Below are 17,998 nucleotides of genomic sequence, written 5' to 3'. Positions count from 1 at the left end.
CTATTCACTTGGAGCTGCCAAACTGGCCCAACTTCAATTCCCTCTGGATTTACAGCAGAAACTCGATTAGAGAATAAGGTCACCAGCAGATCATCACAGCGGTAGAGCCACTCTGCGTTCCTAGGTTTTCTGAGTCAGAAGAAATATCCACAGGCCTTTCTGGGAATCCACGCTGCTGCCACTAAAGGTAATAATAATAATAACAGCTATCATCTCAGTGCACATTCTGTGTGGAGTGCTTTTTATTGGGGGACGGTGGCATGTGTCACGTCCAGTGGTGCTCAGGGGTCAGTCCTGGCCATGCTCAGGGGATGGTACCATGCTGAGGAATCAAACCCAGGCCTGCCTGTTGGGCTATCTCCCTAGTCAGTGGAGAGTTTAAATCATTTCACTTAGTACTCACCACTACCTGACGTTGCTCCATTTTACAGGAAGACAAATGAGACCAGAGAGCTTAAATGACTTTCCAAAGAAAACATAGCCTGGATTCGGACCCAAGTCTGATCTGATGTTCTTTCACTGCTTCCTGGAGACCCTCCGTGATTCCATTTCTTGGTGGCGCTTGTAGAAGTTTTAGAGGGGGTGAGATGGTAAAATTAGTAGTATCTAAAGAATCCTCACAAGGGACAAGAGTGGGAAAGGGAGAGTCTGCCTTATGGCCATACAGGATCCTTGCTCTTTTTAAGAACTTGAGTAATTTAACCATAAATAACCTGGTACTTGGAACAGGACATTCGCTAATAAAAACAGGGTCTGAAGTCATTAAAAAAAATTTTTTTTCCCCAAGACACTCAGTGGGTAAGATGTATCTGCAAAACAAAAGAAAAGTCCCTTTCCCAGTGTAGCAGAGAAGTCTCCTGTACAGTTAGAGACAACAGGCTTCTGGGCACGTAGCCAAGGTTCTGGGGATATTTATAACTTGAAGAGGGTGGGAGTCCCTAATAAGCTGCTATATTCTTTTTCCATCACTTCCCTCTCCAAGGCTACGGCGAGCTCAGAGCTCTTCCCCACGCAGAATGCCTGCTCGTCCGAGGGCTCGGCTTCCATTGTCTGATTTTCTCACCGTGGCTGGGGAAAGGGAAGATTTCAAGGGCTTCCTTCAGAACTCCCGTTGGATGCAGCTTTAGCTGCTGATGGTGTTTCTTGGCTAGCTGCTGTGGTCTGAGGATCTGCTATGCGTCTGTGGTTTCTCGGAGCTGCCGGAGAGTCTGAGGTTGGGGGAATCAGAGTCTTTGGGATCCGCCCACGATCTCGACCTCTGTGCTTCGCCTGCAATGCTACCTGCGGGTCTGCGATGCCCGGGACCTGCCAGTGATCTCTAGAACCTTTCGGGACACCAGAAGGCTCAGACAACTCTGCCTGAGGATTGGAATCTATTTGAGGTTTCTCCGATCTAGTGGATCTTACTTGGGCCAGGAGGTAAGTCTGTTCGTTCGCAACTGGGGATTTTCTGCTTCCTACCTTCGACTCATCCTGGTGCTAACATTCTTAGAACCCGCCTTGCCAGCATCCCGAGGACCCGGCTCAGGCCCTCGGGGACTGGCCAGGAACCCTTTCAGCACACAAGCCCTCGGGGCTGATAAGGACAGCTCTCTACAGCGCTGGAGTCTGGCTCTCTCTTCTTTACCTGTCCTACCCTCCACCCTCCGCTTCTGATGTTTAACCTTCACGGTTTTGGCTTCTCAAACCATGCTGGGCGACACGTAACCCGCCTTTCAGGCGGTGCCCTCTTTCAGAAAGAAACGAGAGACCGTGAACTCCTAGAGGGTTAAAAGCGCTGAAGCCGGGACGCCTCCGGGCCCCGCAGCCAGCACACTGGCAAGCCGCCGGGCCTCCTGGGAGTTGTAGTCAATTTAACAGGCCTCTAGAGCCGCAGGTGCTACTGGGAGATGTAGTCCGTGGGCGGAGCCTAAAGTTCCAGCGCGTCCGCGGAGCTTCCCCTGGGGAGTGGGCGGCAGCCGCTTTCCTCTCGGGCCGACGTTGTGAAATAAGGGTTAACCCCGTAAACCTCAACGTAGGTCAGAGCCTGGATTAGTTCCACGCTGCCGGTCACGTCCGACTCAAGCTTCTAGGGACGTCACGAGAAGTATGGTAAACTTCCTAGCTTAATCGGGTGGTGAGCTGCAAAGAGAAGACAGCGGGAAAAACTCCGCTCTGGCTGAGGAAGACGGGCAGTCCTCTTCGCCCTTTTGTTCTTTTCCCTCCTTGGCTTTTGGCCTCCGACTGGCCTGGTGTACGCCGGCGTGGAACTGCAACTCCCAGCAGGCTAAGGGAGGGTGCGCAGGCGCGCTAGGGAGCCCAGCCACGCTCGGGAGGCGGGCCTGGTGTCCGGCACCTGATGGGCAGAGCGTTTGTCGGGCTTCGCTCGCTGATTGGCGGAGGCAGCTGCCGGAAAGGGCCCGCTCTGGAGATGGTAGAGCAGAGGCGTTCTGTGGGCTGGGCTGGGAACCTCCTCCCCGAGGCAGCGTCGGCGTGACCCACGGCCCGCGAGGGACCGTGCCAGGGGGCTGTAGTAGTAAACTCTCGCAGAGTCTCCACCCCGTGGTGGCAGAGACACAGAGGAAGGGTTGCGTTCTAGGGCCCAGAGGACAGTGACCCGGCTCGGGTCCAGGGCCCTCCCCACCCGCCTGGCGGCCAGAACACCAGCCCTGGGGAGTGGGCAGGGCCTGTGTTCGGTGCCTCACGCCCTGCTTTTCGCCTCCTTTAGCGCTGTCTGTTAGCTGCTTTTCCTGCTCTCTCTCCTGGGAGGCGAATCCTTGAGCCAGAGATGGCAGCCACCCTGCTCATGGCTGGGTCCCAGGTAAGCCGGGGGTAGATTCTCGGACCTCGCCTCTGCTTACCCACCTCGCCCGGGCGTTTCTGTCCTCTGCAGATCCTTGTGGGAGATTGCGTGAGATTAGCAATTTACTCGCTTCGGTCTTCTGATTCCAGGAGTCTGGTACTAGACCAGCAGAGTCAAAAACAAACATTGATGGAACACTTGCTGCATGTATCTAATTCTTGGGGAGACAAAAGATGGATGAACCGGGCCCGCTCTGCCTGCTCTGAATCCATAAGGAGATAGATGCATCTGGTTCACAGTGATACAACACGAGAAGAGCTACCACCCCCACCCCACTTTTCATACAAAGTGCTCTAATGTGAGGACCAAGAAAGGGGAGTGATTAATTCAGAAAGATAGAGGGAGGACTAGGGAGGAGCAGAGGGTTGGAAGGCACAGAATTGTTGGTACTGAAACAAAGCCTTAAGGAATAGAAGGACTGCACCAGTCTTAGGAAAAAAGAATCATTGTGAGTAAAGGTATGGAGTGATGTAAGTGCTAAATATATCCTGAGAAAAGAAGGGCGAGCATGTATCCCAGAGGGTGGAAGGGATGTCTCTGTGTTTATGGGGTCAGATAAATTAGCTCCAAAGTTGCTCACTTCTTTCCCACATTGCTTTACCTGTTTTATTTCTTCTTTGGACTGTACAGATTGGACTTACTCTTTGCCTCCGTCGTGTTTCCAGACACGTCTCTAATTTTTAAGAAGACGGAATGGTACGACCCTCTCCCGTAGTATTAATGAGGAAGCATTGTGTGATTTCAGGCACCAGTGACATTTGAAGATATGGCCATGTATCTCACCAGGGAAGAATGGAGACCTCTAGACCCTACACAAAGAGACCTTTACAGGGATGTTATGCAGGAGAATTACGGAAATGTTGTCTCATTAGGTAAGTAAGGAATCTCTGTATTTCTCCATCCCACAATTTTGAGACTGTGTCAAAAATTGTTTAGCTCTTTCAACACAACTTAGTTGTTTGATTTCCAAAGCACTTAATTGGATATTGGCGTGAGTTGAGTCCTTCAGGCAAATCATTGAGTGTGGGAACATCAGGATCACATTGTTTAAAAAAGAATTTTTCTGCACATTTTAGGAGTCTGGTTTCTTGTACCCTGAGTCATTTTCCATTCTCTAGCCTGTTTGTACAGATCACTGACCAAACAGGTCTGACATAATGGTGCTTGCCAGGATATAAATGCTCCTGTAAATGATGCCTTTACTAGAAGATGAGGGGGTTCTGACCCAGGTTCATGAAAAGGCAAAAGCTACCTTTGTACATTTGTTTTGGCTTTAGAACTCTAGTTTTGCCTCAGGTCCTTGATTTACCTGGAGTAGATGTTTGTCTTAGAGATGTTTCATAGTCACTCATAGATTTTGAGTGTGTCAGATGTTATTCTAGGAGAATCCTGATCTAAATGAGATCACAAATTATCTTAGAAAAGGTAGCTATTTATCTTAATGGCCTTCAAGTCTGTTTTCTATTTTAGTATTGACTGAATTAAAATGGACAAGCTAGAGGCCAGAGTGATAGTACAGCAGGTTGGATGTTTTCCTTGCATGAGGCCATCCAGGGCTCAATCCCCAGAACCCCATATGATCCCCCAAGCACCACCAGGAATAATTCCTGAGTGTGGAACCAGGGGTAACCCCTGAACATTGCCAGGTGTGACCCAAAAAACAAAAATAAAAACTAAAATGAACAAGCTATTCTTGCATTGTACAGTATTTTGATTCACATTGTCACCTATTAAAACTTAACAAACCATATATATGGTTTACTAGATCATTGATTATTTATAAAGATTAATCCTTTACCCTTTTTTTCCCTGCTTTTGAGTGTTCAGGTGTATTCAGGGTTTACTTCTGGCTCTGAGCGCAGGGATCACTCCTATTGGTGCTCAGGGGACCACATGGAGTGGTGGGATTGAACCTGGGTCTACTGCCTACAAGATAAGTGCCCTACCTGATGTACTATTTCTCTGGCCCTGGAATTCCTTTTTAATTTGAATACCTGAATTTCTAAATAGCTCAGATTCTTCCTTTAGGAAAATAACTAAAAGTGAAGTTAACTACCTGTATCTATTGCAGTCTGTAATTCAGATATTCCACTCAGAGTGACAGAAACGTGAAATGAGAATCTTACGTCTACTTTTTATTGTCTACTTCAAGGAGCACTTATGAGAAAGATGAAAGGATGGGGGTCGGAAAGAGATAATACCACTGGAGTGCCTTGCACACACATGACCCCATTTCTACTCCTGGCACCCCCTATAGTTTCCCAAACCCACCAGGAGTGATTCCTGAGAACAGAGCGAGGAGTAAGCTCTGGGCATAGCTGGGTAAGATCCCCCCCCATACAAAAAAAAGAAAAGAAAAAAGATAAAAGTATGGAAACATCATCATAGTAATAATATTATTTATACAAATATTTTTAAAAGTAACACAGTCATTCCTTTTTTTGTTTTTTTTTGTTTTGTTTTGAATCACACCTGGTGATGCAGAGGGGTGACTCCTGGCTCATGCACTCAGGAATTACTTCTGGTGGTGCTCGGGGAACCATATGGGATGCTGGGAATTGAACCCAGGTCAGCCGCGTGCAAGGCAAACGCCCTACCTGCTGTGGTATCGCTCCAGCCCCTACAGTCATTCTTTATTTTCTTGTTTTTGGGTCACAACCTGTAGTACACAGGTTTGTTTGTTTTTTTTCTTCTTTTTTTTCTTTTGTGCTCCTGACAGTTGTTAGAGGACCATATGCAGTTCCAGGGATTGAACCGAAGTCATCTGTGTGCAAGGCAAGCACCTTAACCCCTGTTCTATCTTTCTGGCCCATAAAAGTATTATTAAGTAGTGGGTTAAATAATGTTTAGAAGACATGTATATGTGTATATGTGGTTCTGGGGATTAAGCCCAGAAAGAATATCATACATTCAAAGCACGCGTTCTACCACAGAGCTATATCCTCAGTTCTTGAAAGTCTTCTTTACCTCAAGACTTATTTTGGTTTGTTTTTGAGCCACATCCAGTGGTTCTCAGGGATTATTCTTGCTTCTGTGCTCAGGGAACTCATGTGCTGCCAGGAATCTAACCCTAGCTAGCTGCTTACAAGGCAAGAACTTTACCTGTTTTACTATATTTCTGGTCCTACTTAAGTCTCTTATGAATCTTTAACATATTCTGAATTTCTAACAAGATGTTATTTACAAAAAATATCATTATAAAAATTTTATTCACCTTTTGTCACCTTTTTTTTTGAAGAGCATACTAAGAAACACAACTTAGAAAAATCAGGACATAGTAGAAAGTTTGTTGCAGATAGTATTGTATATTTTTATTATTATTAATAATAATAAGAATATTTAACTTAAAGGTAAAGGTAAAGGCCCTCCCGTTGATCGTCGATTTGCTCGAGCGGGCCCAGTAACGTCTCCATTGGAGACTTTGTTGTTACTGTGTCTGGCATATCGAATACTCTCGGTAGCTTGCCGGGCTCTCCGAGAGGGGTGGAGGAATCGAACTCGGGTCGGCCATGTTGGCCGCGTGTAAGGCAAACGCCCTACCGCTGTGCTATATGCCTGTCTGAAAAATTCTTATTAAGTTAAATATAGGTATGGCCCTATATTTAACTTAATAAGAATTTTTCAGACAGGCATTTTTGTTTGTTTTATTTTGGAGCCACATCTGGATGTGCTCATGGGTTAAATAAATCTGGTTAAGTGCTTGAGGGGGTGGGAGATCATTACAGAGGTGCTTGGGGGAATGTGTTCCTGGGGATCCAACTCAGGCCCCCTAAATATGTGTGTGTGTATGTGTGTGTGTGTATTCATAAAGAACCACTAATTGTAAAGCTAGAGCAGAGCCTTTCATAAGATAGAGCTATGTTTGTTCCACTGTTTACTACTACTAAGACTTTTTGCAAGCTATTTCACTTCTCTGGCTCTTGGTTTTCTAATTTATAAAGTGGAAATAATCATAGCACCTAACTTTCAGGGTAGCACTGTAGCACTATCCTCCCATTGTTCATCGATTTGCTTGAGTGGGCCCAGTAATATCTTCATTGTGAGACTTGTTGTTACTTTCAGGATAGCTGGAGTAATTTATGTAAAGAACGTTAGCACTTTGTGTGCTGGAGAGATAGTTCAAAGGACTGAGTGCATGCTTCGCTTAGAGGAGACTTGGGTTTGCTCTCTAGCATCATGTTGTTCCTGGAGCACTGCCAGGAGTGACCCCAGATGGTGATTCCAAAACAGCAACAGGAAAAGCACAATGTGTGGCTCTTGCTAGATAATTCTACATTATTCTAGTATGATTATCATTATTTACCTTTTTTTTTTTTTTACAGATTTTGAAATCAGGAGTGAGAATGATGTGAATCCAAAGCAAGAGCTTAGTGAAGATGTAGAATTTGGGAGTACATCTGAAAGACCTGTTGGCAATACTGAAGAAAACCCTGACAGTGAAGAGACCTTTGAAAACAGGGATAGAACTGAAAGACAATGGGGAGATTTAACAGCAGAAGAGTGGGTAAGCTATCCTCTCCAGCAAGTTACTGATTTACTTGTCCACAAAGAAGTCCACACAGGCATCCGGTATCATATATGTTCTCACTGTGGAAAAGCTTTCAGTCAGATTTCGGACCTTAATCGACATCAGAAAACCCACACTGGAGATAGACCCTATAAGTGTTATGAATGTGGAAAGGGTTTCAGTCGAAGCTCACACCTTATTCAGCATCAGAGAACACACACTGGGGAAAGACCTTATGATTGTAATGAGTGTGGGAAAAGTTTTGGAAGAAGCTCTCACCTCATTCAGCACCAGACAATTCACACTGGAGAAAAGCCTCATAAATGTAATGAATGTGGAAAAAGTTTCTGCCGGCTCTCTCACCTAATCCAGCATCAAAGGACCCACAGTGGGGAGAAACCCTATGAGTGTGAGGAATGTGGGAAAAGCTTCAGCCGGAGCTCTCACCTAGCTCAGCATCAAAGGACCCATACGGGTGAGAAACCTTACGAGTGTAATGAATGTGGCAGAGGCTTCAGCGAGAGATCTGATCTCATCAAACATTATCGAGTTCATACTGGTGAGAGGCCCTACAAGTGTGATGAGTGTGGGAAGAATTTCAGTCAAAACTCTGACCTTGTGCGCCATCGCAGAGCCCACACAGGAGAAAAGCCATATCACTGTAATGAGTGTGGGGAGAATTTTAGCCGCATCTCACACTTAGTTCAGCACCAGAGAACTCACACTGGGGAAAAGCCATATGAATGTAATGCTTGTGGGAAAAGCTTTAGCCGGAGCTCTCATCTCATAACACACCAGAAAATTCACACTGGAGAGAAACCCTATGAGTGCAATGAGTGTTGGAGAAGTTTTGGTGAAAGATCAGATCTAATTAAACACCAGAGAACCCATACTGGAGAGAAACCCTATGAATGTGTGCAGTGTGGAAAAGGTTTCACCCAAAGCTCCAACCTCATCACACATCAACGAGTTCATACAGGAGAGAAACCTTATGAATGTACTGAGTGTGAGAAGAGTTTTAGCCGAAGTTCAGCTCTTATTAAACATAAGAGAGTTCACACAGACTAAATCCTTATAAGAATGATGACTGGGAAATGATTCCTTTGAAGGTACAATTTTATTTGATATCAAAAAACTATTTTGAAATTGAGCTGCTTTTACCATATTGAATTTCCTGGTCTTGTGCCAAGGTTTAAATCATCAAAGAAAAGAAGCCATTTGAAGTTCTAATCCACAACTTTGGAAATGGTATCCCCACCTCTAACAAGTGATTTTTATTATTCAGTATTGATAAATTACTCCATCAAAATCAACCTCTTTTGTAACTGGAAATCTGAAGACCAGGCAATAAATGCTAATAAATGCTCTGGCTAGAAATGAAGTAAACCTTTCAAAATTGTTTCTCTCATCCTTGCCCAAAGAACTTTGCTAGGGAAAATGTTCAAATGTAATAGGATGGTCAAAGCTGTTTTCCAGAGACTGCCTGAATTGCCACACCTATTCACTCTCTATAGTACTGATTGCATACATCTCCTTCAGAGCTTTTTCCCTGAAATGCTCATGCACCTGTATCTTTACATATTTCTGAGAGCAGGAGTCTACACAGTGAAGGCAATGATCATAACTTTTCTCATTGTTTCTAATTACACTTTTAATGCTTGAATCTTTGTAAAAGCTATCTGAAGATACAAATTGGATGGAAAAGCGAGACACAGGCTTGGGGACCATGGACTCATCAACAAGATGATCATCTCTTTAGCAAGAGATGCCCACTGTATTAATTGGAAGTTATTAATTTTCTTTGGAGATTACTGTAGGAAAGTCTCTCCAAGGAAAGATAAGACCATAAGTGATAGTCTTATCACTTCTTACAGAAGTGAGTGAAATTGACCACTTCAGGGAAGGAAGCCCAGAGTCCCTTCCAAAGGTCATTTCTGTGTTATTTCCCCTTACCTGTTGCAAAGACCAGTTCTCCCTATACTGCTAACTCTAGGATTTGATAAGGGCCACATCCCAGTGTTTATCTTAGCTTCCATAAGAGCATGTATATGTACAGTAAAATGTGTATTCCTGTGGCTTTTCTAATAGGTATTGAATTCACACTGAATTAGCATGTTCCTGGTTGATGTTGATCATGTGACAATTATAGACATAACTTCAATGGGAGTAATGTCATTGTTTTCATTCTTTATGAAAAAAAAAACACTAGTTACTCTAGTGTGCACTCTCCTGTAAGATCTGTCTTTATACAAAACTACTTGTTTATTGTATCAGTCAATTGTGGGAGATAATGTCGGACAAATAGTTTGATTGTCCTGTTCTCAGACTGAATTATCTTTTTGCCTAGCCACAAGGAATTAATAAACCTAAATAGGAATGTATTTCCATCTCCCAGCCTACAGATATGTGGTTACAATAAGAGGTGACCCAATTTAAGCTCAATAGTGTCAGTTCTTTTTCTCTTAACCTAAATTAAGACATATTCCAAATGTTTTTGTTTATCTCAGAATGTGGGAGTAGAGTAGGAGGGAATTTATGCCCAGGAAATGGGATTGGAGTAAGCTTTTTTTTGAGAGTACCCCAAGTTATTTCTGCTGTGCTTTATTGTGACAATTGTAACATTTGAAAAATACTTGTGCTATAGCTCTTTTGGACTTGGTATTATGGGAATCAGTGATCTCTCTTGGTGTACTATAATACTTGTGATCCACAGCTGTGTGGGACTTCATCCTTTGCAAGTGATAGAACCTCAGAAGTAACAAAATGAAAAAAATCATTCCACTAAGGAGATTTTTCTATGTTGTCACTCCTATTTAAAAACAAACAAGCAGGGAGCATATTTTTTCTTTCTATATGAAATCTAGAAGATTATGAGTATTCATATTTTAATTGTTGAAGTTACAAGTTCTCGATAACTAAATTCAAAACATTACTTTTCCTGCATCAGTGTTGTTGCTGACGGTTTTTAATGAATATTAGATTTCTTCTTTCCCCCTCATCCCTTTTGAGACATCAGCTTTGGCGTGGCCATAGAAGATTGTATCTCCGTGATGTAGCTACATTCCTCCCTGTCTTTTTTCCCCCTATTTTCTTGCCCCACCCCCAAAGTGTTCCTGCTGCTTCTTTTTGGCTCCTAAGAGCTCCAGCTATGTTTCTTTACATGTACACTCCAGCTGGAAAATTGAAAGGGCAAGCACCGGACCAGCTCTTTATTTTCTCTGCCAACTGCTGCCCATTGGCTGTGTTGAACTTTGTGTAGAAGTTGTGCATTAGACTCTCTCGCTAATGAATTGTGCATGCCCTCTACTCCCAAGTTTTTGGCTGCTTCTGCACAATACCCTTAACACTTTGTGCCTGTTTTCTATGGTTGTAGAGAGTGAGTGAACAAGTAAGTACATCGAGCAGTTTTCCTTATATTGGTCACAATCATAGTGTCTATCTTCATCTGTATCATTCTAACTATATTCTACAATTAAAAGCATACTTTTAAAAGCAAAAACTGGAAATTATTTAGTAATCCAGCACCAATTCATAAAGTGACTTTTCTTCAGATTCATTAAAATTGAGCATAATTGTAAAAACTTTGATGTACTTGTTCAGATGTTGTTCACACATTGGTGAGTACTCTAAATATAGCCTTATTTGAAGAAGATGCAGAAATTTGGTCAGTTTTCTGTGAAAATTAGGCTGGTGGCAAAGCAATAGGAATATAAACGATATATAATAGTGAATACCTTTGAAAAAGAAAAAAATGAGGGGAACTTTTGCTTTAAAGAGAGATTTTTGGGTATCTGTTAAGAATGCTAAAATAATTTCTGCTGAACCTGTATTGGGATTCCAAAACAGAATCTTTATCTCTTAGAGTAAAGGACTTTATTAATTCCACAGCTGCCAAAGGCTGTACAGTTACCATGGTGTGGCTACAATTTTCATATTACTTTTTTAAAAAATTATTTTTTGCTTTTTGGGTCACACCCCACGATGCACAGGGGTTACTCCTGGCTCTGCATTCAGGACTCACTCCTAGTGGTGCTCAGGGCACTATATGGGATGCTGGGAATCGAAATCAGGTGGGCCATGTGCAAGGCAGATGCCCTACCTGCTGTGCTATCACTCCAGCCCCAATTTTCATATTACTTAAGAGTAATTTTCTCTTATAGAAACTTGTAATTTTTTAAATGGAGCGCTGGTCTAGGCAGAGGTAGATTTGGAAGTACTTTAAACTAGGAAGATTTACAAATGAGAAAGGAATGTAATTGACCCTCTAGCTAAGCTTGAAAAAGAAGAGATTTTATCAAAACGTGAGTATATACATATATACACATTATATATCATATTATACATATATATGTTTGTTTAAACAATAGAATTTCACTGTGCAAAGCCAGTACTTGCAAACAATGTCTCTCACATGTGAGGCATGTTCACTACCATTCTTAGTCAGCCAAAGCATTTTTCAAAACTTATTATTATTATTATTATTTTTTTGCATCACACCTGACTATGGGCTCAGGAAGTACTCATGGCAGTACTCAGGGGTCTATATGGGAAGCCAGGGATTGAACCCGGGTCAGACTCCAGCCCCCTCAGAACTATTTCTAATTGCTCAACATTTGACCTTTTCTGGAAAGAAAGTTAAGTACACTATCAGTTTGCCTGGGAAAAGGTAGATCAGTACCTACCAGCTGAGGGTATTTGATATGTTAATATTACCCATTATTATTATTATGGACCTATTTTCCTTCAGTGTGAGCTGTTCTCTATTTACTAGCTGTTGGTTAGGGATCAGCTTCCAGCCCATTAAGATCCCATTGACTTCCCTGAAAAGATAATATGTTAAATGAGTCCTTTGTGTTTCAAATCTTCATTTTTCAAATGTTAGTGTTTGTCAGTAAAGGTGTTCTTATACCATGGGAGAAATGAGCTCTTTGAAGCATTGGTTAGATACCCATCTCTGTAGTGGAGTAGCAGTCTTGTGCCTTGGTTATTTATAGATGACTTAAAGATTAAAAGGTTATTAATGAAAAGCAATTGAGAAGCAAAACTAATGGAAGAAAATTACCCTGTAATGAGCTAAAATGGTTTCATGGTTAATCCCATTGTATTATATGTTTTCTTCACGTTCCAAGTTAATATAATTGAATAACTGGATGAATGGAGAACAAAGGTGGTTTTGTTTTTCCTTCTGAGAGAAATTGACTGTGTTAAAATATGATTGATTTTAACACAGTTCCGACAGCTGCTTTGTTGACTTTTACATTTGGAAATTGTCAGAGACACCTTAAATCAAATCTTAAACTGAAGTTACCCAACAACTTCTTTCTTTGACCACATTCCACTTGTCTTCTCTTTTTCTAAATCAGTCATTGTCTAGTTATTTAAGCACAAAACTTAAATATTTGACAACTGATCCTTAATTCACCCTCTCCAAATCAATTATTTTTTGAAGTCACCCATTTATGACCATACCACCCCCTAAATCTCAAATCCACCTACCTAGTTCTCTCTACTGCCAACACTTTATATGAACTTGGGTAAGCTATTTAATTTTTCTCTCCTTGAATATCCTGTCAATAAACTTCAGACAATTAGACCACCCTCAAAGAATTGTAAGGATTAAATGAGATGATGGGTCTCAAAAGCTGTAGTTACACAGATCATTACCATGCATCTTGCTTACTGAAACATTCTCCAATGAGTTACTGCTTTTCTGTTTTCAACCCCTCCTTTGATGTTTCCCTTGCTGCAGTTAGAATGATCTTATCGAACAGACCAATAAGATCATTTTTTATCTTTCATAATGCTTTTCTGAAAACCGCATGCTTCCCATTGCCTTCATCAGATCAGATAGATTCCTTCGGTATAATGTGTACATCATCTATGATCTGGCCTCTGCTGCCCTCCTCTGCTTCAGTTTTCTGCTTTTCTTCTTCCAAACTGTCTCTCTTTCTTCATTCTTTTGGACAATTCCTTATCCCCCAAGTCTCATACCTAAATTGTTTTAAGAACGTTTTTTTCTGACTCCACCTAGGTCAGCTGTTCTTTTTTAGTGTCCCCTGGGATTTTCCCAGTCTGAACACATTATCCTTGTGTTGTAATTGCCTATTTACTTTTTCTCCGTTAGACTTTGATACCCTTGAGAAGTCCTGTGTGTATTTCTCACCATTGTATCTTTAGCCCCTAGCAAATATTTGTCTTAGAGTAAGCAGGCAACAAATATTTCTTAGATGAGAGGAGATTGTTCAATATTTATTCTCTTTATCAGGATTGCAGATTTCATTTCTGATTTTTCACTACACCAGCTACTCATAAAAGAACTGTAAATGGTTGACCAGAGCAATAGTATATCTGATAGAGGGCTTGCCTTGCACACACTTGACTCGGGTTCTATTCCTGGCATCCCATATGGTCTCCTGAATACCACCAGGAGTAATTCCTAAGTGCAGAGCCAGGAATAACCTCTGAGCACTGCTAGAGAACTGTTAGAAAAAGAACTAGAAATTCTGCCACTGTGACTTGGGACCTTAGAAAACGAAAGCTCCTTGAATTAATGTGACCCATCTAAGATACCACTTCCCTAACCACAAATATGGAATAAACCACTGGGAGGATTCATATTCTTTTTCAAATCTAATAAAAATTTTGTTTCATTTTGTTCTGGGGCCACTCCTGGTGATGCTCAGGGCCTTCTCTTACTCTGCACTCAGGAATAACTCTTGGTGTTCCTTGGGGATCAGATGGGATGCCATGGATTGAACTTGGGTTAGCCACATGCAAGGCAAACACCAGACCTGCTCTTCTACCACTCCGGCTCCTCTAATGAAAATTCTAGATCCTTTATTCTTACTGAGTTTTAAGAGATACTTAAATATTTTGACATTTTATCAGATATGTGATTTGTAACATTTCTCCCAGTATTTGATTTGTCTTTTAATTCTTAGTGGTATCTTTCAAAGAGCCAAATTTATGATTTTGATACATTTAAATTCTCTGTCTCTGTCTGTCTCTTTCTTTCCCCCCTCTCACTTTCTCTCTCTTTTGTGGATGGGTGGCAACACCCAGTGATATTCAGGGGCTACTTCTTGTCTGTTGCTCAGGAGTCACTCCTGTGGATCCTCAGGGGATCAGATATGGTGCTGGCAAATGAATCTGGGATCCATGTTGAACATACAAAGCATGTTCTCTAACTAACTGAACTATTTCTCTAGACCTATGAGTTTCCATTTTATGAAATGGATTTTTACTCAAGACATTCCTTTTCCCTATGTTTAATAGTGTTTTGTTTTAAAGTTTCTTTTTGTTATTGTTTGTTTTTGAGATATACCAGTTTTGAGATATATCTCTGCTCTTGGAATTTGCTCCTATTGGTGTTCAGGGGATAATGCAGTTGCTGGTTATACAATCTGGGCTTCACACAGCAAAGTATGTGCTTAGCATCTCTCCAGTCCTCACTGGTAGCTTTTGAGTCATAAAACTTAAATCTTTAAGGCCAAAGAGATAGTGCAGTGTGTAGGGTGCTTGCCTTGCATGTGGATACCCTGGTTTAATCCCCAGCATGCTTTGAACCTTACCAGGAGTGATCCCTGAGCACAGAGCTGGGAGTACGTGTAGAACACTGCTTGATGTGACTCACCACCCTCCAATTAAACATAATTTAAAAAATTTTAATCTTTGCTGGAGCAATAGCACAGCAGTAGGGCATTTGCCTTGCGTGCAGCCAGCCCGGCCGAGCCGGGTTCGATTCCTCCGCCCCTCTTGGAGAGCCCAGCAAGCTACCGAGAGTATCTCGCCCGCACGGCAAAGCCTGGCAAGCTACCGATGATGTATTCAATATGCCAAACATAGTAACAACAAGTCTCAAAATGGAGACGTTACTGGGCCCGCTCGAGCAAATTGATGAACAACGGGAAGACAGTGTTTGTATTTGGTTTTTATACAGAGGAGGGAAGGACTATGCTTAAAACTTCTTTTTTTTTTTTTTGCTTTTTGGGTCACACCCGGCGACACCCAGGGGTCACTCCTGGCTCATGCACTCAGGAACTGCTCCTGGCGGTGCTCAGGGGACCATATGGGATGCTGGGAATCGAACCTGTGTCGGTCATGTTGGCTGCGTGCAAGGCAAACGCCCTACCCGCTGTGCTATTGCTCCAGCCCCAAAAATTCATTTTTATTTATAAAATTCTATTGGATTTTGAGTTTTAGCCCAGTACTGCTATTAGACTGGGACAATGGGCTCTCCTCTCTAAGCCTGCCCCCCTTCCTTTTTAAAAAGTAAAACAATTTATTTGGAAGCTTTTAGGAAGGGGAAGAAGGGAGAGAAAAATGCTTAAGAGAGAATGTGTGCTTCTCTAAGGGCGGAGAGAGCCCCTACACATATCTCAGCATAAGATATAAAAGTATGAAAGTATACATCTGAAGAGAGGAGATGTGGGTGATATATATGCTCGGCCATGTGGGCACAAACAGCCTATGGGCTCAGGCAGCATATGTGCAGCTCTACCCTTATAAACTATTCATTATTGCTATTAATTTTGGGTGGTTTTTTTGTTTTGTTTTGTTTTTTGTTTTTGGCCACACCTGATCGTGCTTTACTGGTACTCCTGACTGCACTCATAGATCACTCGTGGCGGACTTGGTGAACCATATGGAGTGCTGGGGATCGAATCTGGGTCAGCTACATGCAAGGCAAGTGTCTTACCTGCTATCCTATCTCTCTAGCCCCTTATGGCTCTTGAGCCTTGTTCTTGGCATCAGAGACCCTGAGTTCATTTCAAGCACTGCAGCGGTCCCCAAAGCATTGTATGGGCATAGCCTTGATAGCTCCCAAGCTCCACTGGCCTAGTCCTGGAAGTCTTTGGCACCTCTGGGCTTGTACATAGAAACTTTAAGCCTTCACAACTGAACTCATTGTCATGGGGAGTGGTGCCTGGGTTCCTTGTACACTATTTGGGAGCCCCCAAGCCCAACTCACTCCCAGAAAAATATGTTTAGTCACAGGGCTAAGAACACAACACATTTAAGATATATAAACTAAACAACAAAGATGTCTAGAGAGGTGCTCTATTTCAAACTTTTTTTTTTTTGCTTTGCACTCAGGAGTTACCCCTGGTGGTGCTCAGGGGACCATATGGGATGCTGGGAATCGAACCCAGGTCGGCCGCATGCAAGGCAAATGCCCTACCTGCTGTGCTATTGCTCTAGCCCCTATATTTCAAACTTTGAGAATGGAAAATCAGGGGCCTAAGAGATAGTACAGAGGGTAAGGCATTTATTTTCTTTGCACACAGCCAACTTGGGTTTGATCTCTGGAATCCCATTCGGTCCCTTTGAGCACCACCAGTAGTGATTTCTGAGCATAGAGCCAGAATAAGTCATGTGCATAGCTGGTTATGGCCTAAAAACCAAAAAGAAAAAAATTGCTGGATTTTTTCTTAGGGAAATCTTAAAATAATTCGAACTCACTGGACCAGGTATTATATTTAACAGTTTCTTAGAATTTGATTTCTGAAATTAAGCAACTCCTGCCTTTGCTAGTTAGTTCTTTAAATGACCAGAGTTCATTATTAGTAGATGGATGCCCCAAAGGACCTTATGGCAAGTTACCAGGGGATCCTGTGGTTGACAAATGGAAGGTTGTGTTCATTTCTTTCATGAGATTGAAGACTCACCACTTTTAAATTGGATTTAACAATCCTAATCATACTTGAAAATTGCGTCTTGCTTTCTTGAATTTGGGGCAGTGAAAGGTTGGAAAGGAGAACACACTTTGCTATCTTTCACTTTTTTTCAAAATCCTTTGAATCCAAGGACAGAAATCATGAGAAAAAGTTCAAAATATTTCAAAATCAGATACAACAAATATCAACTATAGAAAGATGACAGACTTAAAGACAAGTGTTTGGGGCCAGGAAAATAGCTCAAGTGGTAGAGAACATGCCTAGCACACACAATGACCTTCACCCTGCTCTGCTTGGTGTGGCCACTCAGTACTGTGACCCTGGAGGGGGCCCCTAGAAAGAAAAAGTTAAATGGATGTTGATTAATTTTGATTCATTGCTTCTGGCTGCATAGCATGATGATTGAATTTTTTTCAGTTTGTTTTTATTTGGTTTTGGGTCACACCCATCATTGCTCAGGGCTTGCCCCAGGCTCTGAACTCAGGCCACATGCAAGGCAAGTGCCTTACCTCCTGTACTATCTCTCCAACCTCTAGAATTGGGTTTAACTAAAATTTGAGTCCTGTCTCTGACTTGGAACTTGGTTACTTTATCTGCAAAAGGGAAATAGTATCTTTTGGTACATGTTTCATATACCCATGAGAAGGCTAGAGAGATAGTTCAGGGATAAAGTACTTGCCTTGCATGCAGTTGACGCTAGTTTGGTTCAGGCACTGTACCAACACCATCAGAAGTGATGCCTAAGCACAGAGCCAGGAGTAAGCCCTGAAAACGTGTGTGTTTTTTCTCAAATGCACAAATACATACATAATTATGAGCACTGATTGAGATAACATGGGAAGTGCTTAGTAAATATTTTAGGTTATAATATGATGTCTATATATGTATGATCTTTTGTATTTTCTTTTGGTGGGGTTATAGTTTGTGGTGTTCAGAGCTTACTCCTGACTCTGTTCAGGGATCACTCATGGT

The 17,998-nt window shown here is 42.2% G+C and overlaps 1 protein-coding gene across 5 annotated transcripts; it reads left to right on the top strand.

Annotated features, from left to right (window-relative positions):
- Positions 1 to 992: 992 nt before the first annotated feature.
- On the top strand, positions 993 to 9,200 carry ZNF436 (zinc finger protein 436). Of its 5 annotated transcripts, none has more exons than XM_056123074.1 (4): positions 993 to 1,419; positions 2,708 to 2,800; positions 3,588 to 3,714; positions 7,165 to 9,200. In XM_056123074.1, the coding sequence occupies exons 2-4, from the start codon at positions 2,768 to 2,770 to the stop codon at positions 8,415 to 8,417; spliced, it is 1,413 nt and encodes a 470-aa protein (XP_055979049.1). In that variant the 5' UTR covers positions 993 to 1,419; positions 2,708 to 2,767; the 3' UTR covers positions 8,418 to 9,200. The 5 variants fall into 5 exon arrangements, with proteins under 5 accessions (XP_055979049.1, XP_055979052.1, XP_055979048.1 ...); XM_056123073.1 differs by lacking the exon at positions 993 to 1,419 and adding an exon at positions 2,062 to 2,091; XM_056123077.1 differs by lacking the exon at positions 2,708 to 2,800.
- The last annotated feature ends 8,798 nt before the right edge of the window (positions 9,201 to 17,998 follow it).

Source organism: Sorex fumeus, unplaced genomic scaffold (assembly GCF_029834395.1).
Source record: "Sorex fumeus unplaced genomic scaffold, SorFum_2.1 ptg000047l, whole genome shotgun sequence".
NCBI classification, from domain to species: domain Eukaryota; kingdom Metazoa; phylum Chordata; class Mammalia; order Eulipotyphla; family Soricidae; genus Sorex; species Sorex fumeus.
The sequence above is the reverse complement of the archived record's forward strand: the minus strand, read 5'-3'. Positions and strand labels throughout refer to the sequence as shown.